The sequence below is a fragment of the Oncorhynchus keta genome, chromosome 30 (assembly GCF_023373465.1).
Source record: "Oncorhynchus keta strain PuntledgeMale-10-30-2019 chromosome 30, Oket_V2, whole genome shotgun sequence".
NCBI classification, from domain to species: Eukaryota; Metazoa; Chordata; class Actinopteri; order Salmoniformes; family Salmonidae; genus Oncorhynchus; species Oncorhynchus keta.
The window spans coordinates 62,285,148-62,307,261 of NC_068450.1; the positions used below are offsets into that span (position 1 = coordinate 62,285,148).

A 22,114-nucleotide genomic window follows, 5' to 3' on the forward strand; every position below is an offset into this window, starting at 1 on the left:
CCCACCGCACCACTACTTGACTCAGTGTGAACTGATCCGTTATTAAAACACCATTAGAAGTCAGTAATGAACAGGCAATTCCACAGACAAAGAAAAAAAAGTGTAATGATTCATAAACAATCTTAGCAAATAACAGCAATTTCAGACCTAATTCTGAGATTTCACGTCTGAATGCCTCGGCAGTACACACTCCATTAAACATTGTGAATAGCAGCCTTGCTTTAAGATCTGTACCTCAGCAAGCCTCTAGAACTGAGATAGCACTGTAGATGGTCCTTCAGTGCTTATTAGGATTAATTACTTTAATCCAGTATGTTACAGAATAATCAAGTCTACCCGCGGTGAATGGTGGGCTTTCACAACAGGTGACAAAATGTTTGTCAAAAACAGCTGAGAATTCATTAATCAAATGCCTGGCTTGTCAAGTCAGTTTGACTCTGTTATTAGCATGGATACACACAGGCTGACAACTCTGAGGGCAGAACATGTGCTGTATTATAATGTACCCATGAAACTTCGACAGGCTATAAAGGCTCCATTAGTGATATTCTAAGATGGGTATTTGGGTAGATGCTTAAAGATGCCATGGTGTTGTACTAACAAACATCAGACAAAAAGCAGAGACTTTTATAGATGCAAGTCACCAATCGTTCATTTTACTGCCTTCATTTTCCTGGACTCCAGGAAGAGTAGCTGTTGCCTTGGCAGGAACTAATGGGGATCCTTAATAAATACAAATATATGACATGCTAGATCGCTATGTTGCAATTCATCTGGGTTTATTCTCATGTACTGCAGCAGGAGGTCTCTCCCTTCTACCTGAAGATTTCCTAAGGCTCAGGTTGTTCTATACCCCTCCACACACACACACACACACACACACACACACACACACACACACACACACACACACACACACACACACACACACACACACACACACACACACACACACACACACACACACACACTATCATGTATTCACGCACGTGTACAAACATACGTGCATACACACACGATCACACACATTTCTCTAATCAAGAGGTATTACATCATGTATACTGGGACGTGAGAGCCACTCCAAACACGATCACGATCCACACCCCCCCGATCACATGTCCTATTACCACAGACATCTGACCGTTACCATTAGATAACATGGTCTACAGATTGAATAATACACATGGAAGTTTTTACAGGTCAACTGGGAGTCCAGCTTTCTTCTCTCTACTCTTTCCATCGCTCCTCTATTTATCCCTCTCTCCTCTATCTTTCCGTCTCCTTCTCCCTTACTCTGGCTTCCTCTCCCTCCACATCCCTCCCTTCTCTCCATCTCCATCTCTCAGTTCTGGGTAAATCCTATTTTCCACTGCCAGACATCCATCCTCAGGGACGTGAGGAGCTGAGAGCGTTTTTAAGTGTACGTTAAAACCTTCTCCTGGCACACAGCGGCGCAGGGACCTAAAGAGGACAACCCCTCCGCCTGCACATAGCCGTGTTCATGTTCAGCACATTCAAAAACACCACAAGTATTTCCCCGAAATATATAAGAGTCCTAGGAATAATGTGCTGGGTAATTCATGTTTGAAGTGTGAAAATAAATGTAAGGATATAGACTTAGGCTCATATTAATTTAAAGAGGAAAAAGACAGTGAACTAACAACTTCTTTTCAACAGCATAAAAGCATCACAAATACAGGATTCTGGAAGTCTTAAATTCTGCCATAAAGAGTGCTGGCCTAGATACTCTTTATCCGTGAGAGACAGATTGACAGATCTCAGATCCAGAAGCCTGAGGACGGTAGAGGATACAAAATTGACGGAAACTGAAAAGGATGTCCGAATCAAATCAAATCTCACACAGTCGTACTAATCATTATGACATCTTGAACATTAATGAGTTATCCCAGTCTCTGTTCAACGCTAAGGGTGGTCTTGGGCATACAGCCCATAATAAGGCATACTGCAGCACCACCATCTGGCTGTTGGGTGAAGTGTAAATGTTGTGCATGATGGGAAAATGTCTGAAAATTGAATATAATTTGACAAAATATGATAATAGTAAGGCTAATAACACTGGACGATTAATGGTTCTTTCATAATCTTCTTTCACAAACTACAAACTCATGTTTTATTTTTGGTTTTATTACAAGCACATGTACAATTAGTTGTTTGCCATTGAAAGCTACAGAAAGGCTGGCAAAAATCCACATATATCTACAGAATTCAATCTGTTAAAAACTGTATAGAAAAAGACCCCAAAACTGTACATGAATTACTTTTACTACATACAGTAATATATATATATATACACACACACACACACCATATACATACATACATACATACATACATACACACACACATACATACATACATACATACATACATACATACATACATACATACATACATACATACATACATACATACATACATACATACATACATACATACATACATACATACATACATACATACATACATGCACACACCTTAAAAGAGTGTACAGAAGTATACATAGATGTAAATATAGTCAAAGTTATGAGTGATGTCATAACGCTATGTACCGATGCATTGTAAAAGAGAAATACACATTCTGTTAAACTGTAAAGGCTGGCTGTAAAGTTCAAGCCTTACTAAGTCAGTAAAGTTATATATTAGAACAATAACCATCTACTATAGTTATTCATTAACCCATAGTCAATGGCTTTCAAAGTATATTTTTAAAAACAAACCCATATTTCATGCGAGAAACATGTATTATTTCAGTGCAGGAACACAGAAGAGACAATTGTACTTGGATTTCTTAGTATATTAATTGACAGAAAGCAAAATTGTAAAGCTATATCGTTTCATTTGCGTGATGTCTCTCTTCCCCGTGACAGTTGCAAAGATGGTGGCTAGATTAAGATAGTTCACTCAGGCTGTTTACCGTTGAATAAAATGGTATGTTACGGTCTACTTAACTGGGTGTTCCCATAGACACCAATGCAACAGCCACTCGGTCTGGTCTGCTTAGTTAGACATTCATTGAACCAGAACAGAAAAAACGAGTGAGTGAAGAGGTCTCCCCTTCTGAATATAAAAATGACAAAACAGGATTTTTCTAAGATGTACAAAAATACCTGGATGAGAGAGAATTCTGATCAGAACAGGGTCGCTGCCTGAAAAACACTACATTCTTACCACGTGTCAGTATTTGGTGATCATTTCCGTTCTGGATCATGGAAACGTTTTGATGTACTGCAGTGGTTTGTCCAACATAATTCTAACAGCAACAAGCCAGCTCACAGTTGAACACGTGGGAGTTTTGTTCAATAGCATCCATCCTTGTTTGCTGATATTACTAAGATCCTAAAACACAGATATATGTCATAATGACAGGCTTTAAGGAGTAGGCTTCATATACATTCAATATTCTGAAGCATAGCCAGCATCACCTACAGGACTAAAACAGTCAAATGCACATACTCTCTCTTTCTCCATCTTTCTGAGGGGTTGTCGCTCACAAAACCAACATTTTCCTCCAAACCAACTGACATTTGAGTTGAGCTCTAGGCCTTTTCAAACAGGAAACCGAACAGAGACAAAATGCTACACAGAATATCAAACAAAGAATCTCAATAAAAATCAATTCTAGACAACACAGTCAACTTATAATAGCGTAGTTTGCTTCAAGTTTTCAAGCTTTTATGGAATAGGTTTCGACTGGACTAGATCTCAAAGCAATTCAGAGAGATATTTCAGTTTGGAGAGTGTAAACTGTCAGAGAAAGAGAAGTTATGCTTGTTTGATTCATAAACTCACAGAGAAGCTCATTACATCCAGTGGTATATGACAGAGGCAGAGCAAACAAGTCAGTCAACATTATAAACACCCTAAACGACTAAGTACCAGTCTCATTCATCCTCTAACTAATGAACAGATGACCACAGAAGTGCTGATAAAAACACTAGTTCTCACCATTTTTGGAGTTATCCACTTCCTTACAGCAGGCCAATCATAATTTAGTCATCCATTGTAATCATTCATTCATGAATCAATCATTCACTAATTCATTCATTATTTGTAAACCTTGTCATAGCAATGTCCAGTATTATAGTTCTGACTGTGGTGTAATGTCCAGTATTATAGTTCTGACTGTGGTGTAATGTCCAGTATTATAGTTCTGACTGTGGTGTAATGTCCAGTGTTATAGTTCTGACTGTGGTGTAATGTCCAGTATTATAGTTCTGACTGTGGTGTAATGTCCAGTGTTATAGTTCTGACTGTGGTGCAATGTCCAGTATTATAGTTCTGACTGTGGTGTAATGTCCAGTGTTATAGTTCTGACTGTGGTGTAATGTCCAGTATTATAGTTCTGACTGTGGTGTAATGTCCAGTATTATAGTTCTGACTGTGGTGTAATGTCCAGTGTTATAGTTCTGACTGTGGTGTAATGTCCAGTATTATAGTTCTGACTGTGGTGTAATGTCCAGTATTATAGTTCTGACTGTGGTGTAATGTCCAGTATTATAGTTCTGACTGTGGTGTAATGTCCAGTATTATAGTTCTGACTGTGGTGTAATGTTCAGTGTTATAGTTCTGACTGTGGTGTAATGTCCAGTGTTATAGTTCTGACTGTGGTGTAATGTCCAGTATTATAGTTCTGACTGTGGTGTAATGTCCAGTGTTATAGTTCTGACTGTGGTGTAATGTCCAGTGTTATAGTTCTGACTGTGGTGTAATGTCCAGTGTTATAGTTCTGACTGTGGTGTAATGTCCAGTGTTATAGTTCTGACTGTGGTGTAATGTCCAGTATTATAGTTCTGACTGTGGTGTAATGTCCAGTATTATAGTTCTGACTGTGGTGTAATGTCCAGTGTTATAGTTCTGACTGTGGTGTAATGTCCAGTATTATAGTTCTGACTGTGGTTTAATGTCCAGTATTATAGTTCTGACTGTGGTGTAATGTCCAGTGTTATAGTTCTGACTGTGGTGTAATGTCCAGTATTATAGTTCTGACTGTGGTGTAATGTCCAGTATTATAGTTCTGACTGTGGTGTAATGTTCACTATTATAGTTCTGACTGTGGTGTAATGTCCAGTATTATAGTTCTGACTGTGGTGTAATGTCCAGTATTATAGTTCTGACTGTGGTGTAATGTTCAGTGTTATAGTTCTGACTGTGGTGTAATGTCCAGTGTTATAGTTCTGACTGTGGTGTAATGTCCAGTATTATAGTTCTGACTGTGGTGTAATGTCCAGTGTTATAGTTCTGACTGTGGTGTAATGTTCAGTGTTATAGTTCTGACTGTGGTGTAATGTCCAGTATTATAGTTCTGACTGTGGTGTAATGTCCAGTGTTATAGTTCTGACTGTGGTGCAATGTCCAGTATTATAGTTCTGACTGTGGTGTAATGTCCAGTATTATAGTTCTGACTGTGGTGTAATGTCCAGTGTTATAGTTCTGACTGTGGTGTAATGTTCAGTGTTATAGTTCTGACTGTGGTGTAATGTCCAGTGTTATAGTTCTGACTGTGGTGTAATGTCCAGTATTATAGTTCTGACTGTGGTGTAATGTCCAGTATTATAGTTCTGACTGTGGTGTAATGTCCAGTGTTATAGTTCTGACTGTGGTGTAATGTCCAGTATTATAGTTCTGACTGTGGTGTAATGTCCAGTGTTATAGTTCTGACTGTGGTGTAATGTCCAGTGTTATAGTTCTGACTGTGGTGTAATGTCCAGTATTATAGTTCTGACTGTGGTGTAATGTCCAGTGTTATAGTTCTGACTGTGGTGTAATGTCAGTGTTATAGTTCTGACTGTGGTGTAATGTCCAGTATTATAGTTCTGACTGTGGTGTAATGTCCAGTATTATAGTTCTGACTGTGGTGCAATGTCCAGTATTATAGTTCTGACTGTGGTGTAATGTCCAGTATTATAGTTCTGACTGTGGTGTAATGTCCAGTGTTATAGTTCTGACTGTGGTGTAATGTCCAGTGTTATAGTTCTGACTGTGGTGTAATGTCCAGTATTATAGTTCTGACTGTGGTGTAATGTCCAGTGTTATAGTTCTGACTGTGGTGTAATGTCCAGTATTATAGTTCTGACTGTGGTGTAATGTCCAGTGTTATAGTTCTGACTGTGGTGTAATGTCCAGTGTTATAGTTCTGACTGTGGTGTAATGTCCAGTGTTATAGTTCTGACTGTGGTGTAATGTCCAGTATTATAGTTCTGACTGTGGTGTAATGTTCAGTGTTATAGTTCTGACTGTGGTGTAATGTCCAGTGTTATAGTTCTGACTGTGGTTTAATGTCCAGTATTATAGTTCTGACTGTGGTGTAATGTTCAGTGTTATAGTTCTGACTGTGGTGTAATGTTCAGTGTTATAGTTCTGACTGTGGTGTAATGTTCAGTGTCTTTACATTTCAGTGAAGATTCATAATACCACCTAATAACAGACGGCCATCTTAAATATCATTGCTGCTTTCAATGAAACAGACGCACGCACGCACGCACGCACGCACGCACACGCACACACACACACACACACACACACACACACACACACACATCCTTATCTATATATGGGACATCCATATACTTTTGTTCCTCTTGGTTTGAACTGATCCCACAATGCACCACAAGACATCTACTGTCAAGCAGCTAAATGTGTGTAGAAAAACCTTGGTTTTGGTGAAGTCCCCCCTCCATCTCCCTTTCTCGTTCTCTCTCTCCTCACACCCACCACACAGACTGTGTTCCTCGGAGACGGATGGAGGGATGCATGACCAGATGAAGGAGTGAATGGATGAGAGGAGGAGTGGAGGATGAGAGTTGGTGGCAGTGAGGAGGAGGAGATGTAGTGAGGCTCGAGAGGACAGATCCACACGAGCATCACTTCAAAAGGAACAAGAGGAGAAATGGTAGAGGTAAAAAAAACACATGAAAAAATTAAACAGAGAAGATCTGAGGGAGGGAGAGAGCACACAGTGACAGATGAGATCTTAAGACCCCTGGCAGACTGTTGAGAGAATTATAACACTCTTATAACACCTTCATGAGGCTCTCACGCATCGTGTGAGACTTCTATGGGTATGTTCTATATTATTTATGCCAAGGGACAGCAGCGAAGAATAATGTCTACATTCTACATGTTGTATTTCTGTAACAGAGATCCACTGCTCTTAAAGGCTTCAGATCTGAGTGTGAGAGATGTTAGATATCTACATGGACAACGTTAAAGCCCAGAAACAAAGTAGGTTATCTCTCCTATCTAATAGTGTCCACCAATCCTGGTGTGGTGTAAGGCAGAATTTCTCTTCCTCTGTCCCACCCAGTCTCAGTGTAAGGCAATAACCAGCAAGGCAAGCCATTGAAAGAGTATTTTCTGAGCCTTTGGTTCCAGACTACTGTGTATTTCAAAGGAAACACTGTGTAGATGTTAAGGCGGAAAAGGATTCCCATGCATACTGGTTTCCCACTGTGGGTCCTTAGCACTACATGAGGCAGGATGCCTCAGCTTCCATGTCAGGAAATGGGACGGTTACAAGGGGGAATGGAGGTATAATCACATCACTCCACAGTAGACACAAGGACAGTCTATGACACGGGATACTACACACACAGAACTGTCTCTAGTCCAGTAGAGATAAACCACTATCACGGCCTAGCCACTTACAACTGAACTGGAAAAGACTAGTGTCTTATGGCGTGTTCCTGGATAAGACATATGCACAGAGGCAACACCAGTTTGTTCTATAGAAAGCAGGACAGAAAGAGAGAGGAAAAGACAAAAGAAAAACAGGAAAGTGTGGTCAGTTAAAGCACATGCAATACCTCTGAACATCTTCCATTAATACTGGGCATCCCTGCTTTATTGACAGACAGATACGGGGGAGTGGCACACACCCACACACCCACAAACACCCACACACTGGAGGGTGGGTCTGAGGGGTCGTACCCATAGTAGACATTAATGGGTGGAGCCAAGGCCCTTTCCACCAATCCACAGGCACTGCTTGCCTGGAGCCAAGTCTGTTCAGTTCACTCAGCTCCTTGTGCTAAACACAACACAGCCGTAGGACTGTGGATCATGTGGATCGTCCTTCTGTGTGTATTTGGTGTTTGTTTGCTTTTTCACAATGACATTGGTAACTGTACGCGTCTAGATTAGGTATCTATTGTCTAGAGGACAGATTGTTCCAGTGACCACTCAACACTGAAATCTTGGTCTAGACTTCCAGTCTAAATCAGACTAAACTCCACTCTATAGACTACACCGAGGTCTCAGGCCCTGCCCCATTGTGGGCATAGCCAGCCCCAGAGTGACGGGAGTTGCCGGCGAATCGGAGGAGTGGGGTGAAAGTGCAGTAGTCGGGCCCGCTCCTCCAGTGGGTGAACATAAGTTTTTTGGTGAAGGGTTCAGACCTTCTGGGAATGGGGTTCTGGTGGTCGGCCCTCCTGCGCGTGGGCGCGTGGAGAGATGCCAGCGGGGTGAACTCCGATAGCTGGCCGTTATACAGCTTGTCTGCATTCTGTAAGGGAGGGATGGAGAGATGGGAGGAGAGAGAGGAAAGAGGGAGAGAACAGAGGAGTTATTATCTGGATTAAGGGAAGTGGGAGCCAATTCAGGTCCTCAAAAGGTGTGGTGTGTGAAGGGTTTTGTTCCAGCCCAGTATTAACCTGATTCAACCATTTCAACTATTTCAACTTATCGTGGTCTTTAATTAAAAAATATTTGATTTAATCCAGTGAGTCTAAACTGGGTAGGAACAAAAGCCTGCATACGACACTCTGCTGTCTGCCAGAACCAGGATTGACCACATGGTGGACCCAGAAGACGACAAACCCCACCACTACCCCTACCCCAAAACCACATCAACACAAACACACCAGACCCTGTTAGCAAAAGATGTCAGGGAGCAAAGCATAAGCAAACTGAAGAAGTGAACGGTCGGTCAAAGCATGCAGCATGTCCTCAGAGAACATCAAGGTGAATACGGCTGTTCAGTCTCAGACAAACACTCTGCCGAGCTTATAACTGGACTCACTGAACATCAATCAAACCTATTGTATTTTGTGAAAGCTAGATTCTAAACCTCGCTTTCACCTATCCAGCCAAACACAATTCAGTGCTTACTACCTCTAGGTGGAGGAACAAATTCAGGATGTATTTGAAATGTATAGGAACAGGGCCCAAGCCAGACCATATGGTGTTAGGCAGGGGAGGGCGATCCTGGCAGTATGAGCCTTCTGCTTAACTCAGTTGGGACTTTGGGATAGATTGAGAATCTGTCTAGTCAGGACAGGAGTCTAGCCTCACAGGCTAAACAGATGGACTACATGGTTTAATTAAGGAGAGGTCTGGCCCAGAGACTTAGTATGCTACAGGGGAGCCACGCATCTCCTGACATCCTACTCATTTAGCTGATGCCGATTGTGTTACCTTGAGCTCGTTACTAAACACAGGCTGCAGTACCTTCTGTAAACACTGGAGGGGGTAAGTGCTCTACTTTATAATAGTACTTGTTCCGCTGTCACAAAACAATTGCTATGGCACTGATGATAAACGCATTCAGCATTCAAAAAGAGAATAACACCTAATTGATATGTTAAACTAGTTGTGATAGCTTTATCAGGAAACATATTTCATTCATTAGGGTAATGAACAACTCTTAGACTGATGGCATAATGCTTAAAACTTCATTTGGGACGAGACAGCCTGTCAGTGCCCCCCCCAGCCATTCACCCAGCCCTTCACCCAGCTCTTCACCCAGCTCTTCACCCAGCTCTTCACCCAGCTCTTCACCGCACTCTTCACCCCACTCTTCACCCCACTCTTCACCGCACTCTTCACCGCACTCTTCACCGCACTCAGAGTCGGTCCCTCCTGTCTTTACCGTGGTGAGGCTAGGCCTCTGAGGTGGACAGGGCAACCCCCCCATCTAGCAGGGAGTCCCGGCTGTAGGTCATAACTCCATCAATGTTTCTATCAGCCCTCATTCGCTGTGGACAGCAAGATACACACGCTCAACACACATAGATCTAAACACACACACACGCTCAACATAGACATATCTGCACAAACACACACTTGCCATTTTGAAGGGGCTTCAAATATCTGTTTCATGTCAGAAACGTTGTTTCTGTATTTATGAATGAGCATTCTAACCAACGCTCTTTCAAGGTACACTTAATGCACGGCATGGACATGCAAGTCAACAGGCACCTGTAAGCATTCACCACTACATGTCCATGCAGAGACACAGAGGGAGGAGAGGGCATGCGGATAGGTTGAGAGAGGGTCACCTGACCTCCTAGTCAAGTGGTTGGGTTAGAAACTGAGTCTGCTTGAAGTCTGGGAGAGCATAAAGATGGTGGACTGCTCAGAGGTAAGACATGGCCGCTTTGTCTGCCGTTCCCAAGGAGACAGAGCCAGGTCAGAGGGGTCAGAGGGTAGAGGTTAAAGGTCACACAGGCCAGTAGAGAGGGCAGGCAGGGACAGAGGAGAGGAGAGAAGTGTTAAAAGGAACACTTTGTATCTTAAAAGACACTTGATGTTCACCATCAATCACTATTTCAGGAAGAGGAAAGAGGAGGGTGTTAGAAGCTCTTCCGGGTCATGGCGAGGTGAACCGAGGTCAGTAGGGAGAGGTTAGAGGAATCACTGTACACAGTACAGACAAATGGCTCATTTAGTAGTGAGAGAAATTCCAGACAGCCAGACATACAACTCTCAGCCTTTCAGAATGGGTAACAAGTTATACAGCGTTTCCCTCCAGATTGGTTGTTTGAGAAGAAGAAGTGAACACTACACACTGATTCAACAGCTCACTTACTTGAAGAAGACCTGGAATATATCCACACGCAGCATACAGCTAAAGTCACAGTGATACATATATATATATATATATATATGATATACCGTATATACAGAATGCACATTTAATCCTCTGATTTTAAATGTAAGCATGTGTGCATGTACTTCTGTGCATAATGTGTGTGTGTGTGTGTGTGTGTGTGCGCCCGCCCACCTGGATGCGTTCTGTGGTGGTGGGCCACAGGGCCCTGCAGACGACCTTCTTGACCACGTCAGGCAGCAAACTGGTGACGATGAGCAGGATGATGCTGAGCCAGGCCGGACCGCTGGACAACATCTGAATAAACACATAGTACATCCTCTGGTAGTTCAGGAAGGGCCTGGAGAGAGCAGAGAGGATCTAGTTATTATACATCTAGAACCTCTCAATGAACACATAGTACAACCTCTGGTAGTTCAGGAAGGGCCTGGGGAGAGCAGAGAGGATCTAGTTATTATACATCTAGAACCTCTCAATGAACACATAGTACAACCTCTGGTAGGGACACAGAGGACAGGATCTATTTTGTCTATATCTATGTTTATAACATCTGCATAAACATATAGTACAACCTCTGGTAGAGAGACCGAGAAGACAAGATCTATTTCACCTATATCTATGTTTATAACATCTGCATAAACACATAGTACTTCCCCTGGTAACATGAAGAACAGAAAGCTATAGGATATACTAAAACATACCAAATGATGCCTCCCCATAGCAGAGAGAAGATGACAAAGAAAAGCAGCGAGCCCCAGATGACAAAGTGGTTGATCCACGTCCAGTAGTGTGTGTCCATGGCGAGCTGTGAGATGGAGAGAGACAGAGACAGAGAGAGACACAGAGACAGAGAGAGAGACAGAGAGAGACACAGAGACAGAGAGAGACAGAGAGACAGAGAGAGAGAGAGAGAGAGAGAGAGAGACAGAGACACAGAGACACAGAGACACAGAGAGAGACACAGAGACACAGAGACAGACAGACAGAGAGAGAAAGTGAGACAGAAAGAGATAAACAGAGAGACAGAGAAAGAGAGGTAGAGAAAGACCATCGACTTGTAATTAAATCAAAGCAGTAGAACTCTCTAATATCGAGTCCCTTTAACATCTAGCATAAAGTAGTGCCTTAGAGGTAGTGATGAGTAGGAGGTTACTGTAAAGTAGTGCCTTAGCGGTGGTGATGGGTAGGATGTTACTGTAAAGTAGTGCCTTAGTGGTGGTGATGGGTAGGATGTTACTGTAAAGTAGTGCCTTAGCAGTGGTGATGGGTAGGATGTTACTGTAAAGTAGTGCCTTAGCAGTGGTGATGGGTAGGATGTTACTGTAAAGTAGTGCCTTAGCGGTGGTGATGGGTAGGATGTTACTGTAAAGTAGTGCCTTAGCGGTGGTGATGGGTAGGATGTTACTGTAAAGTAGTGCCTTAGCGGTGGTGATGGGTAGGATGTTACTGTAAAGTAGTGCCTTAGCAGTGGTGATGCGTAGGATGTTACTGTAAAGTAGTGCCTTAGCGGTGGTGATGGGTAGGATGTTACTGTAAAGTAGTGCCTTAGCGGTGGTGATAGGTAGGATGTTACTGTAAAGTAGTGCCTTAGCAGTGGTGATGGGTAGGATGTTACTGTAAAGTAGTGCCTTAGCGGTGGTGATGGGTAGGATGTTACTGTACCTTTAAGGTGACTGTGAACACCAGCACAGTGAAGACCAGAGTCCCAAACGTCCAGTTACCAAACATCTGTGGAGAGGAAGGTATTACAGAGAGAAATCACACTATTAGAAATGCAGCCATTTCAGAGGACAGTATGCTACTGTAATTACAGTCAGCCTTGACTAAATAAATTTCCTTTGCATTACTACATATGTTTGTTGCTATGTTTAGCTTTTAAAATGAGAAATTATCCAGGATTAATCAATACAAAAATCACACAGTTTAGTTGTATTTTCCAGAGATGTTTTTTTTCATTCAGTTATATGAAGTCAAACCAGTGCAGAGATGGAAAATGGATATTAAAATATTTTCAAGCTGCTTCAAACAACAACAATATGTGCACTATTTCTCTTAGTTCTGCATTTAAAGTACAGAATAACCTGAAATTACCTAGATGTGTCTCTAAAATAAACATTTTTACAAATAAAACATGTTCTGCACGTTCAAATAGCTTGTGATGTTGATGGAATGCTAATACCCAAACCAATGGTGATGAGGGTCAACAACATGAAGTTACCTACCAACACATAAACCCACCTGCTTTCCTCAAGGGGGCTTAAAGGGACAATTCACCCCAATGTATGAATTCACCTGACAAACTTTGACTGAGGGAGAACTATCCTTTTAACAGTCAAAATGAGCTGCTTCTTTAAAACTACTGCAAGGGCCAATGAAATGCAGTGATAGAAGAGAACCTTGAAAAACAGACTCCTTCTGTCTGTGTTGTTTTAACTTCCTGTTTTCACCCTTTCCTTTTTTCTGCCAAATATTCCACCAAGACAATAAGTTTGAGATAGAAGTCTAGTCAGCTCCACAGACGGTCATTTTGTTTCAAATTGCATAACTATGAAATATCCAACCTGACATGTCCTATACAACAATATCCGTCAAATGTACTTGGCCATTCATTTCCTTTGTCACATACTGTAGTCTATAGTGTACGGGTGGAACAGTGTGAACCCTGAGCTCTAATACCCTGATGCCTGACCCAGTCTTACAGCCTTGTGTTCTGACAGGAGATGACATCTTAGAGTAGGGGTAGCCAATCCTGGTCCTGGAGGGTCGCGGCGTGTACAGGCTTGTGTTCCAGCCCAGCTCTAACACACCAGATCAATTGTGTTATAGATCAATACCATTTGTTGATTATCTGCAACAGGTGTGTTAAAGCTGGGCGGAAACAAAACCCTGCCCTAAAGACTCAATATGAGCTGTTTCCTACCACCCTCCATGGTGGATGTCTACTAGCAGAAACCACTGTTGTACCGGACACACAAACAACATGAGGAAGTCTGGACTACGGCAACTACACAACGAGACAAGAGTGGAGTTGGAGTATGGGTCTACTATTACTACACGGATATACCCACAGCTCATTGGCCTATACAGGCAGTAGGGGTTGGATATGAGGGGATACCTATTGGATGAGATGACGGGCGGTTTGGTTACGCAATGTGACGGGCAGTGGAGGGGGGCAGTCCAACTAAAACTAAACCAGGGTGACAGACAGATAGGGACAGGCTTACCATCTGTGTGTTGGTTGTCATTAGCTGAGGAGAGGACGAGAAGCATAAAGAACAAGCAACATAAAGGTAAGAGGAGCAGAAGAGGAGGAGGAAGAAGAGGAAGAAAATAAAAGAAAGAACTGGAAGCCATAAAACTAAAACATCTGATATTCAAAGGAAATAAAGCAAAAACAGGCAAATCAAAGCAATCCAACAGGTTAAAGTGATATAAAGGAAGAGATATAAAAGGAGAAACAGCACAGAGAAAGATGTCTGCAGACTCAACATGCTTTCCTTTCATAGATATGAATGGGAGATCCGGTCATGGTTTTATGCAAAGGATCACAGGTGAATCTGCAGGCCAGGAGATCTTATGTCATCCATTTACCTAAAATCACCACACCTTCCACAGACGACAGCTGTTCTGACTGAAGTTTTAGAATGCTGTTCACTAACATGAATTCAATGTCAAATGAACTCAAAGGTCCATGTTGAATTGTGGGTAAAAGCGGGGTCAAAACTTGATGAAAAGTATGTACATTGGTGACAATTACGTTTTCCACGTTGACAAACCGTGGAAACAGCGTCGATCCAACCTGTGTGTGACCGGTGAGCTCACTCATAACCCACAGTCACAATCAGCCACTCCACATCACAATCAGCCACTCCACATCACAATCACTGGACACTCCTTCACGGCAGGAACATAAACACTTGACATGGGCTTGGAGAAGTGCAGCATGATCAGACGATCATTTTATAACTTCACACCAACATATACTCTTTAACGCAGTACTCCAGTAGCCACGGCGACGGTGTCTTTACCTGTCCGTTGCTGGTGAAGGTGCTGTTGTTGAACAGGAAGTAAGAACCAAAGAAGAAGACGACGGCGTCGAACACCCCCAGGAAGGTCCAGTAGATGAAAATGGGCCAACGCAGGAGAGAGTTCTTAGCTATGTCCCTGTAGAGAGGAAACATTACAGTACACATTATATACAGTAAATATAGGAGGGAGTTCTGAGCTATGTCCCTGTAGAGAGGAAACATTACAGTACACATTATATACAGTAAATATAGGAGGGAGTTCTGAGCTATGTCCCTGTAGAGAGGAAACATTATATGTGTACCGTAACTCGTTCTGCACCAGAACAAGGCAGTTAACCCACTGTTCCTAGGCCGTCATTGAACATAAGAATATGTTCTTAACTGACCTAGTTAAATAAAGGTAAAATAATACTAAAAATAAAATAAAATAAAATAGGCCTCCCGGGTGGAGCAGTGGTTAAGGGTGCTGTACTGCAGCGCCAGCTGTGCCACCAGAGACTCTGGGTTCGCGCCCAGGCTCTGTCGTAACCGGCCGCGACCGGGAGGTTCGTGGGGCGACGCACAATTGGCATAGCGTCGCCCGGGTTAGGGAGGGATTGGCCGGTATGGATATCCTTGTCTCATCGCGCACCAGCGACTCCTGTGGCGGGCCGGGCGCAGTGCGCGCTAACCAAGGTTGCCAGGTGCACGGTGTTTCCTCTGACACATTGGTGCGGCTGGCTTCCGGGTTGGATACGCGCTGTGTTAAGAAGCAGTGCGGCTTGGTTGGGTTGTGTATCAGAGGACGCATGACTTTCAACCTTCGTCTCTCCCGAGCCCGTACGGGAGTTGTAGCGATGAGACAAGATAGTAGCTACTAAAACAATTGGATACCACGAAATTGGGGAGAAAAAGGGGTAAAATGAATAATAATAATAATAAAATAAATGAAAATATATATATAAATATATAATCCTTAGCTATGTCCTGATGACCTGAACATAATGCTTGCATTACATTCCATGTATTTTGGGATTTAATTAGATGGTTCTATTGTTTTCCCATTCATTTGTAGATTCCTTTCAATTCATACTAATGTCTGACACATTTAGACATTTAGATAATTGTCCCTTTAACCAGAAGAATTCCAAGCTAACAGCAATCACACTTTCTATTAGTCTCCAGAGCTAAAACAGCATTCCTCCAACACAACCGTGAGCAAGGCAGCATTGATTTAACAGTTAGCTGACAAATCCAGGCATGGAGGAATGATGTCTTTCTGCCTGCTGCATTGTTAGTCTAAATTTTCCACACAATGACCCATAGGTAGCTAGCAGGGAAATGGAGTATTGATTGTCACCAGGCAGAGAGAGGAAAAGCAAACAAAAACATCAAGCATTTACTGGCAACACCACTGAACAATGTGAGCTTTACACTGTATGTATGGATTCACAAACAAGTGTGTCTACGTGATTCTATTATTATCAAGTAACGTCTTACAACATCTTGAGAATGTGAATGTGGCTGTTGTTCAGTAACAGAGTTCATACGAGGAGAGAGATGGCAGTCACAGTTTGCCAAGAGCTGATAGGATTTTACAATTATCTGCTCAGTATGATCTGAGGAAACGCTGTGGAAGAGATCAACTGAGGAACATTCCCAATGTGAGATTTTCTAACAGTCTACAGAAATGTATCACATCACACTATTGCATGCTGGGACAGGCAGTTGGTGGGTAGCGCCTACACTATATATACAAAAGTATGTGGACACAGCTTCAAATGAATGGATTCAGCTACTTCAGCCACACCTGCTGCTGACAGGTGTAAACAGGAGAACACTACCGTTCAGAAGTTTAGGGTCACTTAGATATGTCTTGTTTTTGAAAGAAAAACACTTTTTTGTCCATTAAAATAACATCAAATTGTTCAGAAATGCAGTGCAGAATTTGTTAATGTTGTAAATGACTATAGTAGCTGGTAACAGTTGATTGTTAATGGAATATCTACATAGGCGTACAGAGGCCCATTATCAGCAACCATCACTCCTGTGTTCCAATGGCATGTTGTGTTAGCTAACCCAAGTTTATCATTTTAAAAGGCTAATTGATCATTAGAAACTCCTTGTGCAATTATGTTAGCACAGCTGAAAACTGTTGTTTTGATTAAAGAAGCAATTAAACTGGCCTTCTGCTGAAGGATGGGATTAAAAACAAACAAAAGATAACTATTGTAAAATACATTGTGTCCGTATAATTTATATAGTATGTGTATAAGCTGTAAGTAGAAGCCTAAGTGTTGTTGTCCATTAGTTTACTCCAATTAGGGGAGGGGTGGTAGGGTTAGGGGAGGGGTGGGAGGGTTAGTGGAAAATAATAAAGGAAATATATTTGGAAAAATATGTATACAAAAATATATATGGGGGATTTGAAATGATGCAGACAATTACATTGATAAAAGCTACAATCTGCAGTATTACAGCTGACATCACCGATTACCAAGCATCGGCTGGGGTGGTATAAAGCTTGCCGTCATTGGACTCTGGAGCAGTGGAAACACGTTCTCTATAGTGATGAATCACGCTCCACCATCTGGCAGTCCGACGGAGGAATCTGGGTTTGGAGGATGCCAGGAGAACGCTACCTGCCCCAATGTATAGTGACAACTGTAAAGTTTAGTGGAGGAATAATGGTCTGGGGCTGTTTTTTCATGGTTCGGACGAGGCCCCTTAGATCCAGGGAAGGGATATCTTAACGCTACAGCATACAATGACATTCTAGATGATTCTGTGCTTCGAACTTTGTGGCAACAGTTTGGAGAAGGCCTTTTCCTGTTTCAGCATGACAATGCCCCTGTGCACAAAGCGAGGTTCAAACAGAAATGGTTTGTCGAGATCGGTGTGGAAGAACTTGACTGTCCTGCACAGAGCCCTGACCTCATCCCCATCAAACACTTTTGGGAGGAATTGGAACGCCAACTGTAAGCCAGCTTAATCGCCAAACATCAGTGCCCGACCTCACTAATGCTCTTCTGGCTGAAAGGAAGCAAGTCCCTGTAGCAATGTTCCAACATCTAGTGGAAAGGCTGTTATTGCAACAAAAGGGGGGACCAACTCCCTATTAATGCCCATGATTTTGGAGTGAGATGTTCGACGAGCAGGTATCCACAAACTTTGGTCATGTAGTGTACCTGTAGAGGGAGGGGTCTTTCTTGAGGATGTCCATGTTGATGTGCTGCTCGATGAGGCTGAAGAGCAGGATGGGTAGAGAGGTAAAGCTGATATTGTACAGTGTCAGATAGGCTGTGTCATACAGCGGCTGGAGAGAGACAGGATGGTAGAGAACAACCAAGATCAGTCATTTAAAACAATATTTATATCTTACTCATTTGTCATGCATTCTTAACCAGAGAAAAACAATTCAAACTTCTCCACAAAGTCATGGTTTAAAGTACTACAATTTTTGAGAACATCTTTTATGTACCTGTTGGGAGAAGCCACAGAAGAACTGGTAGAGGAACTGAGGGAAGATGAAGGCGACATTCTGAGGAAAAATAAAATTATGTGTTAATGCTTAATCATCGGTAGTTCTAAGTTACATTTAGTGAGAAAACACTCACTTTGTAGAAGAAGTACTGGACAAGCTCTGAGATGCGGATGTAGTAGTAGTGTCCGTGAACCAGCAGCATCTTCTTCAGGTGTTTGAACTTCGGGATGGCGTAGTCACTGTTCCGCGCTGCCTGGCGACCCTCTTTACCCATGATGCCTTAGGGGAGGACATGACTGATCACTTTTACCATTTGTTATGCAAGTCATATACATGAATAAAAATATATAAAACTACATTCAAATATATATATATAAAATCAACCAATCTAAATCGTATTCAAATTCAAATAACTTTATTGAAAAGAGGCCCATTTACAGTGAACAGGGTAATACTAACCGATGCCCACGTGAGCCTCCAGGATCATGCTAACATCATTAGCCCCGTCTCCAATGGCTAGCGTGATGGGGTGTTCTGGAGACGATTTGATCAGCTTCACAATCTGGCAACACAACGTTTCAGGATCAGTGAGATAAGCGTTTTTAGAGCAAAACCTACAGACAATGTTATATGAACCTAACCACTGTATATTAACCTATATTAACATGACAGAGAGGATACTTGTAGTAGTAAGACTTCCTATGTGAATGTCAGTACATATTACATCACAGCCCATATTCCTCTGCCTCCTAGCACAGTGGGGGAGAACTAGAGAGAAGGGTGATATTGTGATATTGTGCAGAAAGAGATAGTGACAGTCATATCAGACAGAGCTCAATAGAACTCCTCAGTAAGAGATAGTGACAGTCATATCAGACAGAGCTCAATAGAACTCCTCCGTAAGAGATAGTGACAGTCATATCAGACAGAGCTCAATAGAACTCCTCAGTAAGAGATAGTGACAGTCATATCAGTCAGAGTTCAATAGAACTCCTCAGTAAGAGATAGTGACAGTCATATCAGACAGAGCTCAATAGAACTCCTCAGTAAGAGATAGTGACAGTCATATCAGTCAGAGTTCAATAGAACTCCTCAGTAAGAGATAGTGACAGTCATATCAGACAGAGCTCAATAGAACTCCTCAGTAAGAGATAGTGACAGTCATATCAGACAGAGCTCAATAGAACTCCTCAGTAAGAGATAGTGACAGTCATATCAGACAGAGCTCAATAGAACTCCTCAGTAAGAGATAGTGACAGTCATATCAGACAGAGCACAATAGAACTCCTCAGTAAGAGATAGCGACAGTCATATCAGACAGAGCTCAATAGAACTCCTCAGTAAGAGATAGCGACAGTCATATCAGACAGAGCTCAATAGAACTCCTCCGTAAGAGATAGTGACAGTCATATCAGACAGAGCTCAATAGAACTCCTCCGTAAGAGATAGCGACAGTCATATCAGACAGAGCTCAATAGAACTCCTCCGTAAGAGATAGTGACAGTCATATCAGACAGAGCTCAATAGAACTCCTCAGTAAGAGATAGTGACAGTCATATCAGAGAGCTCAATAGAACTCCTCAGTAGGAGAAGGTGACAGTCATATCAGACAGAGCTCAATAGAACTCCTCAGTAAAGATGGAGAGAGTCATATGAGAGAGAGCTCAATAGAACTCCTCAGTAGGAGATAGTGACAGTCATATCAGACAGAGCTCAATAGAACTCCTCAGTAAGAGATAGTGACAGTCATATCAGACAGAGCTCAATAGAACTCCTCAGTAAGAGATAGTGACAGTCATATCAGACAGAGCTCAATAGAACTCCTCCGTAAGAGATAGTGACAGTCATATCAGACAGAGCTCAATAGAACTCCTCAGTAAGAGATAGTGACAGTCATATCAGAGAGCTCAATAGAACTCCTCAGTAGGAGAGGGTGACAGTCATATCAGACAGAGCTCAATAGAACTCCTCAGTAAAGATGGAGACAGTCATATGAGAGAGAGCTCAATAGAACTCCTCAGTAAGAGATAGTGACAGTCAGACAGAGCTCAATATAACTCCTCAGTAAAGATGGAGACAGTGATATGAGAGAGAGCTCAATAGAACTCCTCAGTAAAGATAGACAGTCATATCAGACAGAGCTCAATAAAACACCTCAGTAAAGATGGAGACAGTCATATGAGAGAGAGCTCAATAGAACTCCTCAGTAAAGATGGAGACAGTCATATGAGAGAGCTCAATATAACTCTTCAGTAAGAGATAGTGAGTCATATCAGTCAGAGTTCAATAGAACTCCTCAGTAAGAGATAGTGACAGCCATGTCAGACAGAGCTCAATATAATATACTGTAATTCATCAGTCCCAAATAACATCTGCTATGACAGGTGGGGTCTAATGTGAGAGAGAGAGAGAGAGAGAGAGAGAGATAGAAGAGGGGGAGACAGAAAGGTAATGTGTCGGAGACAAATAGAGTGGAGAGAGAGCGAGAAGGGCAACAGTCTGGAGTGGCACTAATTGGTAACCAGAGACCAGAGGTGGGGGAGGGAGGGAGGTAGTGGAGTCCAGTAAGTAGAGAGGTGAAACATCAACCAGCTCAACACTCCATCAGACTGTGTCAGTGCTTCCTTCACTTAACCTAGCCGTGACGGATCACATGACACCAAAGTCATGTTGGTCAGAAATAGGTGTGGAAACGTGTCGTTTGAAATAACTTGGCCTGATAGGCTACCTGTGCTTTCTGGAGGGGAGCCATGCGGCAGCAGAGCACAGCGCTGCAGTTCCTACAGATCTCCAGGAAGATCTCCTTGTAGTTCCCCTGACTGGAGTCCTCCTGACTGGGCTTCAGCACCGCAGACAGGGTGGCCCCGTCGATGATCAGACCGTAGTCCACACAGTCAGCAGACAGACTGGGGACACACACACACAGAGATACACACGTTAACACACACAGTCTTTAACTAACCTTGTGGGGGGACACAATTTATAACCATTCAAAATCCTATTTTCCCTAACTCCTAACCCTAAACTTAACTCTAACTCTAAGCCCAAAACCGAACCTTAACCGTAACCCTTAACCTAAACGTGTGTGTGTGTGTTGGGATCCCGGCACCCACCCTGAGAAGGTGTCTCTGGTCATGCTACCATGCTGTCTGAGTACAGTTTTACTCAGGTCAAACAGAACGTCATGTAGACTCTGTTCCTCGGTGCGTTTGGTGGTCAGCTCCAGTATCTGTGTGGAGCGGCGAAACAGCTTGCTAGCGTAACAAGTAGCTGCCGCCGTCTCCATCTTGTCTCCGGTCAGCACCCACACCTTCATCCCAGCCTTCTGGAGAGACTCGATGGTGTCTGCTGCCTTGTCCTGGAGCCTGGAGAACAGGCAACATAAAGTCAGGCAGCAGCCAATGGAGAAACGCTGTACATGGTCATTAGCAGTCAATGGAACAACGCTGTACATGGTCATTAGCAGTCAATGGAACAACGCTGTACATGGTCATCAGCAGTCAATGGAACAACGCTGTACATGGTCATTAGCAGTCAATGGAACAACGCTGTACATGGTCATCAGCAGTCAATGGAACAACGCTGAACATGGTCATCAGCAGTCAATGGAACAACGCTGTACATGGTCATTAGCAGTCAATGGAACAACGCTGTACATGGTCATCAGCAGTCAATGGAACAACGCTGTACATGGTCATTAGCAGTCAATGGAACAACGCTGTACATGGTCATTAGCAGTCAATGGAACAACGCTGTACATGGTCATCAGCAGTCAAT

General features: G+C 42.7%; 1 protein-coding gene across 9 annotated transcripts; it reads right to left on the bottom strand.

The window, feature by feature from the left end:
• Positions 1-4,280: 4,280 nt before the first annotated feature.
• Positions 4,281-21,806, bottom strand: LOC118378150 (phospholipid-transporting ATPase IH-like). 9 transcript variants are annotated; one of them, XM_052489055.1, is made up of 15 exons: positions 21,451-21,806; positions 21,066-21,243; positions 18,797-18,899; positions 18,471-18,616; positions 18,335-18,394; positions 18,042-18,169; positions 14,875-15,010; positions 14,071-14,094; positions 12,509-12,574; positions 11,548-11,651; positions 11,021-11,186; positions 10,826-10,864; positions 8,415-8,521; positions 7,666-7,742; positions 4,281-6,884 (listed from the first exon to the last, which is right to left on the bottom strand). In XM_052489055.1, the coding sequence occupies exons 1-14, from the start codon at positions 21,795-21,797 to the stop codon at positions 7,691-7,693; spliced, it is 1,656 nt and encodes a 551-aa protein (XP_052345015.1). In that variant the 5' UTR covers positions 21,798-21,806; the 3' UTR covers positions 4,281-6,884; positions 7,666-7,690. The 9 variants fall into 9 exon arrangements, with proteins under 9 accessions (XP_052345015.1, XP_052345014.1, XP_052345016.1 ...); XM_052489054.1 differs by having other exon boundaries at positions 4,281-7,742; XM_052489056.1 differs by lacking the exon at positions 10,826-10,864 and having other exon boundaries at positions 4,281-7,742.
• Positions 21,807-22,114: the final 308 nt, after the last annotated feature.